The sequence below is a fragment of the Xiphophorus maculatus genome, chromosome 21, assembly GCF_002775205.1.
Source record: "Xiphophorus maculatus strain JP 163 A chromosome 21, X_maculatus-5.0-male, whole genome shotgun sequence".
Classification (NCBI taxonomy): domain Eukaryota; kingdom Metazoa; phylum Chordata; class Actinopteri; order Cyprinodontiformes; family Poeciliidae; genus Xiphophorus; species Xiphophorus maculatus.
In genome coordinates this window covers 10,380,468-10,390,055 of record NC_036463.1, presented here as the reverse complement: position 1 = coordinate 10,390,055, position 9,588 = coordinate 10,380,468, and the positions used below count along the sequence as shown (strand labels likewise).

The 9,588-nt window shown below is 38.8% G+C and overlaps 1 protein-coding gene across 2 annotated transcripts in view; it reads left to right on the top strand.

The window, feature by feature from the left end:
• Positions 1-203: 203 nt before the first annotated feature.
• vipr1 (vasoactive intestinal peptide receptor 1) overlaps positions 204-9,588 on the top strand; it is a 33,711-nt gene continuing 24,326 nt past the window's right edge. The window contains exon 1 of one of the 2 annotated variants that reach the window (XM_023326598.1): positions 204-416. In XM_023326598.1, coding sequence (XP_023182366.1) covers positions 363-416 — 54 coding nt within the window. In that variant the 5' untranslated portion in view covers positions 204-362. Of the gene's footprint in view, positions 417-8,041; positions 8,121-9,588 lie in introns of those variants that run through there. The other variant, XM_005797833.2, reaches the window with a different exon arrangement.

Sequence of the window (9,588 nt, the reverse complement as noted above, 5' to 3'; positions counted from 1 at the left end):
TGAAATATCAGGGATTACACAGGAATTAATTACCAGCCTCTCTTACCGACACAGTCCTCCGACAACACGTAGCGAGATGACAGCCTTGTTAACGGCCCCCTGGGACCGGCGCCGTGGAGTTGTGAATGGCTGAGGGGACGGATGTCGGAAAGGGAGGTGGAGTAGATGTAGCTCTCCTGCTGCTGGAGAGGCGCACAGACAGGAGAGCGGTTTGATCTAGCAGCAGCTGCCTTTTTCCTCACTCAGTTCTCCTCGTGTCCAAGTAGTTTTTACAAAGAAGAAATCCCCTGATCCAAACAGGACTGATTAAACTTCCCACCAGCTGTCCTTTGCTGAAACTGGGAAAAGAAACAGACGACAGGATGGATTCTTTCCAGCTGCTTTTTCTGCTGCTGCTGTACGGATGTCTTCCAAAAGTAAGTGTTGTTTAAAATTTAAAATAGACTGATAATCATGTTAAAGCATTTAATTGATTTGATTATTATGCATTTCACTACTACAAGAATGTAATGTGTATCCAAAAGTGATTGAATGATTTAATAATATTCCTACTAAATGAAATTAAAGTCATTTAATCACTTAGATTTACAATGAAAACCTTGAATTGTTGATGCCATGGCTACTTTTTACATTTTCCCTCCCAGTTGTTGACAATCTAAAGATGTCTGTTTTTTTTCTGAAACATTTTTTTTCATCCTTTTCTCAGAAGGTGACTCAGAACATTTAAATTCTCAGTAGTCGTTGACAGATGCTCTCTGTTCATTGACGAAAACATTTATAATTCAAATAGATGGTCTAAGCCAAGGCCACTCTGGTATAAAGTAGACATTTTTCAACAGACTGGATTGTGAGTCAGAGCAACTGAATGGGATCTGAATTCAGCTGCTTTTACCTTCAATCATTGTTTTCGCTATCAAATAATGTGCAGCAAGAAGTACGTTCAAAGTGGATGACTATAGAGAAAGACAAGAAATGTCTGGAAAAATATAGGTATTTCCTAATCCATCCATCCATCCATCCATCCATCCATCCATCCATCCATCCATCCATCCATCCATCCATCCATCAATCGAGTGTTGGTTTTTTGTGGAACTATGCATCAGATTGCTTTACTATCCAATTTGTTTTTAGATTCCGTTTTTAACCATTTAAACCTCCGTTACTAAGATGGGAAATTCAGTGGCTCCATATACTTTGGTCTTATCTATTCACTCTCAAAGCCCCCGTGAAATCTCGTGTTTTTATCAGAAGTATTTATACTTGTGCTGAGCTCTGTTTATGTGCACTGCTGTTCAGACCCTTGTGTGATTTCAAAGAAGTGGATGCTTTTTTTCCCCATTTTCAAATACTTGTGAGAGGCAATCAAAGATAACTCTAGGACATGAATGATGGTTGTGGATTAAGTATAGCTACTGCCCATGAAGAAGGCTCCCTTGAGGCCCAAAATAGCAAAGACTCTCTCTCTCCTTTCCTTTGACTACTTCTGGGCCACCCTGATGCCTTGCATTAATCGGAATCATCACTTGTTGATCCAACTTAGTGGCTCTTGCCGGGTGTCTTTCCCAAAGTCCTCTGTGGTGGCTTTAAAGTGACACAGCCTGACATGTTACATCAATACATCCAGTGAGAAAATGTGGTGTGCAAGCCTGCACAGAAAGTCCCCTAAGTGGGTAAAACTGCACGCCAGCGGCTGAATGCCACTGTTATCGATTTAACACAAAGCAGATGGGAGACCGAGGAAGAAGAGGAGAGAGCGGTGTGCAATAATAACTCGTCCTTCCCTCTGGATGTGAAAAACAAAATCACCTGACTGACACCGAAAGGAACTATCTGAATAAATAAAGTCCGTCTTCATCTAAACTGTTTGTGTTCCAGTGCAGCTGGGTGATTTCCTGTTGTGGTTACAGAGTGAGAAATGAGGTAAATTTTGAAGGAAAGCATTTGTTTGACACGCCTCCTGCTGGTTAACAGAGGAGGCCCTAACAAATGAGTTTCACCTCACCGCAACCATAAACAGAACACTTCAAATAACACAACAAAGCTTAATTAAAAGAAAGTTCTTTAGCGGGGACAGAGAGGGTGCTTTATTTCAGTTTATTAAAAAAGGTTGTGAAGCAGCATTTTTAAATCAGCATAGAAAGCAAAATTTAAGCAGTCATCCATCAGGTCAGAGATAACACAGAGCTCTTTGAAAACAAATGGCTGCTAGAGACGAATGAGACAGCCAGCATGGACATCAATGTTGACTGAAACACAGCAACTAACTTTAATAATCATGTCTCTTTACGTTTTAGTGTGAGCACCCTGTTTCCTGTTGCCTGAGCTTCCAACAGTTCAAGAAGCCATTTTACCATTCTCCCATCTTTCCAGGATATCATTTGTACTGATGACCTAAATTGTAATCTTTTCCCAAGCCCAACCAAGCAGAACATTCATTTTCACTGTTTCACGCTGCCTCTCTGCAGACAGACACTTGCTGTCCTCTTACTTTCAGCTGACATGAACTGGATTACTCTTTCAGTGCGACGCTTCAGTCACCATGCAATCACTCTAGTATCGTTGTATTGTTCATTTCCAATGCAGCTCCAATCAATCAACGTTTAGTCACATTTTTGCCAAGCAGTAAGAAAGCATTTTTCTTTTCTCTTTCTTTTGTCTCATTTTTCATTGTTGTATCAGACAATTGGAGAAGCAAGCAAGAAACTGTTTGAATTTGTGTCTGGTGTGAGACTCAACAAAGTGTTGCTCCGACTTATAACAAATGAGAAAACATTACCGCAGCCATGTTGTTCTTATAATACAGCTGGATGTTCTGTTGGCTGAACATCACGACACAGATCACCTCCTCTCACTTTTTTTTGTCTAGCTACTTGTTTCTTTAAACCCCCTCAGGGGAGAGCAAGCAGACCCTGCTAAGATGTGCCAGCTGCAGAGAAACAATCAAGCAGGTTCACAATCATATGAAGCGCACCTTTTTGTTTTACCGGGCACATATCCTTTTGTTTCATCATTAAATATTTGAGTACTTTTAAAATTAAGCAACTTATAACAACTAAAAATGTATGACTTTGGCTGTCCTGTTGTTATAACACTAAACCACGATGTGTTTGGGAATTTGTTCTCTGTTATATCTGAGATGTTTAGTCACTTGAACAAACAGGAATTTGGCACAAAGTGAAAAGATCTATATATGAACATCTGCTGTGCTTAAATGCATGCAATAACAGTTTTTTAAAAGCCTGAATGTGTTATAGAAATATGCTAAATCCTAATGTTTAAAAAAAAATTGGTTTTGGAAAGATTTTCTGTGATGCACCAAGAATGCAGTTTACTCCCCGCTACATAAGACAGAGAGCTGGAGTGAGATTGAAACATTGTCACATCCTTGTTGGTCTATCAACATTTCAAAGGCAACTGCTATTTGTGTTGCATTTTACCAATGATTTGTCTGTAACTAAAAGGATCTCATTAAAGAGTAGACAAGATCTCCGAGGCAATAAATACACCTCCACCTGTACAAGGAGATGGGAATGCACCGACCTTGCTATGAGATAGATCTCCTGAATAGAAAGGATTGTTTTATTCAACAGACTCGTGGTCCTCAAAAAGAACACACACACCTCCAAATTGTGCAAATAGGCTGTTCTCATTTTTTTTGTTTTGGAGCCTCATAACAGGAGCTCCATACTGTTTCAAGAGGGGGTAAGGGAGAAGGACAGAGTGTTAAAAAGGTAAAAAGTGATAGATATGGTTTCTGACAAAATTTCAAACTAGTTGCCACACAAGCAGGTTCCGGTTTTGGAGCCTGGGTGTGACAGTCTCTTGGGGATATGTTTTGGATTTTGAGTTTAGTGATGACAGCACTGTATGAAGTATATGCACACAGAATGCTGTGGCTGTGGCAGATGGAGCAGTGCTGCTCTCTCATGCTGTGAATGAGCTCAAGAAAATACTAATGTTTATTTCCTTCTTTGCTGCAAGGCTGAGACTGAGACTAATATATATCTAAGGAGGTTCGTAGCATACAGAAATTTGTTGCAGTGTTGTCATTAGATGGCCAGGAAAGCAGCAGAAAACAAAAACCTAGATGTGACATAGTTTCATGTTCGCACTGAATAGGTTTTCTGACTTTGACGTGATCCATCAATGTTCAAATAGCCTTTGAGGTTCTAGAGTTTTGGGCAGCGTTAATCTGGTTTGAAGGAGGACTAATTCCTGCTGTTCTGACATTTTCACAGTAATATAAATGTCTTTGAAATCTAAAATGAAATAGGAGGCACCTCATGAAGCCATTTCTGGTCCTGTGTAAACCTGAATCTGTGTCCTTATCATGAACCCCTATGAACAATCAGTTTTCTATCCAATAGTAGTTGTTTCCAGGTAAATAGCATTTCTAGGAATGAACAGGCCTTACCCACATTTAAACGAGGCATTATAGATAAGATGGTATCTTGACTTATTGTAACTTACAATCTGAACAAATATCTTAGCATTGCAAAAGTCGATGGATGTTGCAGTACACTGATTGTCTTGAAAAAAAATAAACATCTGCTGACAGATGCTGGTTGTACAGGAGAAAAAAGGATAAAAGGGCAAAATGCTGTGCAGCTGGTTTCACAGAAAACAAGGTAAAGATGTAAAAGAATGTAAATGTTTCTGCTCACATATGCAACTTGTGCAGCAGAGTCAAAAGAAGAGATGGATGTGAAATAGTTCATGACCATCATCATGTTTAGAAGCTCGGACACAATCCTTCAGTCAGACATTGTTCTCAAACCTTTTGAGGATTGCCTCTTCAGGCAATAATAAATTCTTTCAGATTTTAAAATTAACGGTGAAGCGTGAAGTGTAGCAACATTGTTGTTCATTTTTCCAAACACAAACGGTTGTTGCTTGTGCTGTTTTCACTACTACATCTGACTGGAGCTGATACGTATGCTGCTTAAATGGCTGTCGGACTTCACCCCTGCTGTGTTTTGGAGGCATGTGGTGGAATACTAATGACTGACTTACTGGGACGTACTCTTACATTGAAAATCTTACATTGACTTTCTGTTGCCCTTATTGAAACCTCAATAAACTGAAATTAAAATGATTATATAATTTTTCTTTCTTTCAGGCTGTGTAAAAAAAATGGTTTCTCTGGACTGGATCCGTGTAATTAAGGATTCTATAGATTTTTTCAGATTATTTTTCTCCACAGTAATTCAGGATGTTATTTATCAGTTCACTAAACAAGTGTTTAAAAGTGACGTTTCTTTGTGTTTGACTAGCAGAGTCATTCATATCTAATACTTTTCTTTTGCACATTTGCTAATAAATCCTAAAATTAATGAGCAAGGATTGCACATGGTGTAGATGTTGCTCCACATAGAGATGGAGCCTGGATATGAAGGCATTACGCTGGATTGATGGGCTGCACAATAACACAACCCTCTCCTTTCATTTTTCCCTCAACTCTTCTTATCTTTTATTTGATCATTATCTCCCCATCATGCAAGGGAAAACATGGCTGCCATTTTAGAGAACAACAGCCCCTAAAAATTGACTAGCACCAGCCTGGCAGGCCCTCACGATGAGCTCTGCTCAAACTATCAGAGCTGACAGGTATTTATGAGATCTTTTTCTTTCTAAGCTGCAGTGTGTATGTGTGCTTCCCTAGGGCTTTGCAGAGGTCCACTTATCATCTGATGCAAGGTTTAGGACATGGAGATTGATTTATTGTTCAATTTTGCTGTCGGTATGGAAGAAGTGTTAAGCTGGAGATGTTAGAAGTATATTTTCAACCTCTGGTAGTACATACGTCATTTTGCTTTCTGCATTTTAATCCAAAATAATAAAAAAAAAGAATCACTGCCCTTTCTGATCTTCAGTTTCTTTGAGGACAGGATTGAATCCATGCAGTGAACTTGGATGATTGTTTCAGCACAGGTCACCCTCTTTGTGATTCTGGCTCTGAAAAAATAAACCAACTCTGAGCAATAAAAAACACTTGATCCCAGCAGCCTACAGGCTAAGGCAGTGCAGACGTCACTCCATTATGTCTGTTTGCTTGTCTGATGAGGGACTTTGTCTCCGAGTTCATTCTGTTTATGCAGCATTAATAATTTTTGGGAATCTTCGGCTTGAAACTTGAGCCTGTTATTTTGAAAAACACCAAACACTAAGGAGTGTTTTATTGTTTCTGATGAAAGAAAAAGTAGGAGGAAAGTTGGGGACTAAATGTTGGATTTCTCTTAGTTTTGTGAACTTCACTCATCACACTGCAGACTTATTCAAGCTCCAACAATCTTCATTCAAGATACAGAAACACTACAGTGGCTTTTATTTTTAACTTTTTTTACTGCCAAAGCCTGAGATCTTTTGTTCAGACTTGTGGCAGTGGGCACATTTACCTATTAGTCTCTGCTTTGTGATATTTTGTAATTTTTAAAAATCCTAGTCATTTTACTTCTCCATGTAACAGCATTAAATAAGTAAGTTCAGTTTCTTCCTATTCTGATTTTTAGCAGGTGAGGAGCAACAGACAACCCCTCACCAGAAAATTATTTGAACCAAGGTTTCAATTAGGAACTTCAGGATCATAAGAAAAATGTAGAAGACATGTAAACCATCATGACACTACCATACCAAAGCAAGAATGAAAAAAAACGATGAGTTTCCATACTTCTGTAAATGTTCTTCCAGATTTTACGACATATTAAGGTGCTCATGTTCCTGCCTGTCTTCTGTTTGTGTTTGGGTCCTCTGTTGCCAAGTTGTTAAAATTTCAGATACCCTTACTTGGTGTGAAATCTACTTTGACACAAATATTTGCATGTGACGCCACTCAAAGCTTGAACATAAAATGTGAAACCAACACAGAATTTAGCTTCCACTGATTTCTTGGTCAGGTCACCTCAAAGAAAGCTTGCATCATATAAATGGCAACAGAAATTTCACCCTGGGAAAAATTACTTGCATACCAGATGACAAGGGCCACGTCTTGCCACTTGAAACATTTCCCGAGAGCTGTGTTTCTCAAACTGAGGTCTACAGCAGTTTAATGTGAAATCCATAAATATGTGCTGAAGAAGATGAAATCTGCTTTCACAGTTCCTGGAGGAAACTCAATGGATATCACAATGTGGCAATATTCCTTAAGGTCTTTTCTTACCTTTTCATATTAGCGGTGACAGGTAGAGCACAGCCCACTTACTGTGGCACAATTTTTTTTGTTTTTTACAAAAGCATTGAACAGCAGAAAAAGAATTGCGAAACAAAGAATCAGAAGTTTTCTCCTATGACAGTGCTGCTCTCAAGATTCCTCCTGCATTTGAGGATATATCCACATCAGTAACATATCAAAATGAATCATTTTGAATGCAAAATGATGGTAAAGTCCTTCCAACTTTAAAGTCTCAGAGCTCTTCCCTAAAACTAAAATGTCAAAATTTCCAGAGGAAACAAGCTGAAAGTGTTGGAGTGCTGTAATGGCAGTAAGGATATTTCCATTAATTGTTTCCTGACATGTCATTTTGCAATAAAATTCTAATAGAAACTGCTTAATTACAGAAGGTTTTGTGTTTATTGTTCCTACACAAAATTACCAAACTGCATTTTAGACCCTTTAGTGCTGCCCCCTCTTCAGTTCATTTCACCCTGTTAGTGATGCCTTTCATGCTGTGTTCGAACTCTGTCTTTACTACAGTGGAAACTCTGCTGAGTCGGTTCTGTACAAAGTGAAATACAGCTTTAGTTTAATGTGTTTCCATGTATGACAGATGACTGGTCTTTTGAGAGCAGAGTCAGGACATTTCTCACATATATTTAAATTATTGCTTTGTTTTCCACTGAGGACTTTCAAGTGTAACGTCTCTAATAAGGTGCTAGCTACAGTTCTGTGTTGTGCTGAAAATTCATTGTGATAATAGTGTCTTTCTCAGAGAGAAGCTTTGTTGTTCAAATGAAGCAACTAAATAAGTGCACAGTTGGTACATTGACCCAGAGTCTATTCCAGGTCAATCAATACTAAGGTCACCAAATGGTTCAACAGGAGATTTCATTCTGCCTCGATTTATGTACATCCAGTTTGCAGATTAAAGTCTGATCTCCCGGCTGCTCTGCTGCTATTACTTCAGGTATGTCGGATTTGATGCTGTAATCAATTTTAGAAAAAGACTCCCATGAGCAAAACCTCATGGATGGTGTCAGTGTGACCTCATCCAGGTCAGGGGGAGGTAAATAAACGGATAAATTAAACCCAGACAAGACAGGAGAGGTATATAATGTGGTTTGTAAAATATTCATGTCTCTTGGACTTTAGCTAAGTGTGTTTTGTTACAACCATGAACTTTAGTTGTATTGTAGTAGGTTTGTTTATTAAGGCAAATTTATTTGCTGAGTCTTAATGTGCGGAGTGCGAAACATTTAAATGTTTCATTGTCAAAATATAACTGGTCTCTGTGTCTTAGTGCTTTGTTTAAATCAAATTTACAAGTCACACTCAGGTTTATTGCCATCAGACCTAAAGAATCAGTACATCACTCAAACAGAGCCTGCCTGGCATCAAAAAGCAGGCTGAAAGTTTTTATGAGTCGATTCAAAAAAATTCCAGAACAGATAAGAAACAAAGCCACTATTATACAGCTAACAAATGGGTTATTAAGCAATTTATTAGGTTTCATGTGTCCAGTGAAGCACAGTGAGAGCCGTTACCCACAAACAGAGAAAACATGGAGAAACATACTTGTACTCCAGTCTGCAGTTGAACCCACAAATATAAAGCTGTTTTTTAAAAGGAAAAAAAGGGAGCATGATATAAAAAAGTAAAAGATTTATTGCTGCGAGGTCCTGTTAAACATAAATTACAGAAACATAAATAAAAGAACATATACGTGGTATATGAATAGCCATGTTTAATAGAGCTCCGATGTCTGTCAGATTAAAAAAATTGGTCTGAAAATGACAGCTGTTCCTATATGCCATGTCCTTCTTTTTTTCCTGACAGCGATGATTTGCAACAGCACGGTGGCTTAAAGTGTCGATAAAGACCAATTACTGGCCATGCAGGGTTCAGTGAATTGTTAATACATCAACTACTTTTTGCTCCAGCACTCCTTTTACTCTGACCTTTGCTGCTCTCACTGCTTTGGAGCTTGGGCTGGGAGAGTTCATGAATATGCTCTGGTTCATACTGACTCCTCTATCCCTCTCTCTGCTCATCTCCTCTGACCTTCTCAGGCTTTTGCTGCTCGTCTTACACGTTTTCTTTGGCCCACCGGCTCTCTGCCAGTGGCTGTCAGCCCGCATTTTTCAGCCTTTGTTGACACAGATGAACAATCGCAGCAGATTACTCAGTGGCTCCCCTCTACACTTCCTAATCCATTTGCATGATAGCATCTATTTTCCTTTTCCAAGAAGAGACTTTGTTTAGATTTCTGACATAGAGAACATTTCTGTACATTGACTGCGTTATCAGCATGAGCTTGATTCTGAAGGAAAAAAGGCCTTACGGGAAGCTAAAATGTTGTAAAAAACAAAACAAAAACAAAGTAAAGAAAAACTTGAACAGAACCTTTCTACTCCTCTTAATCACTAAAATAAAAC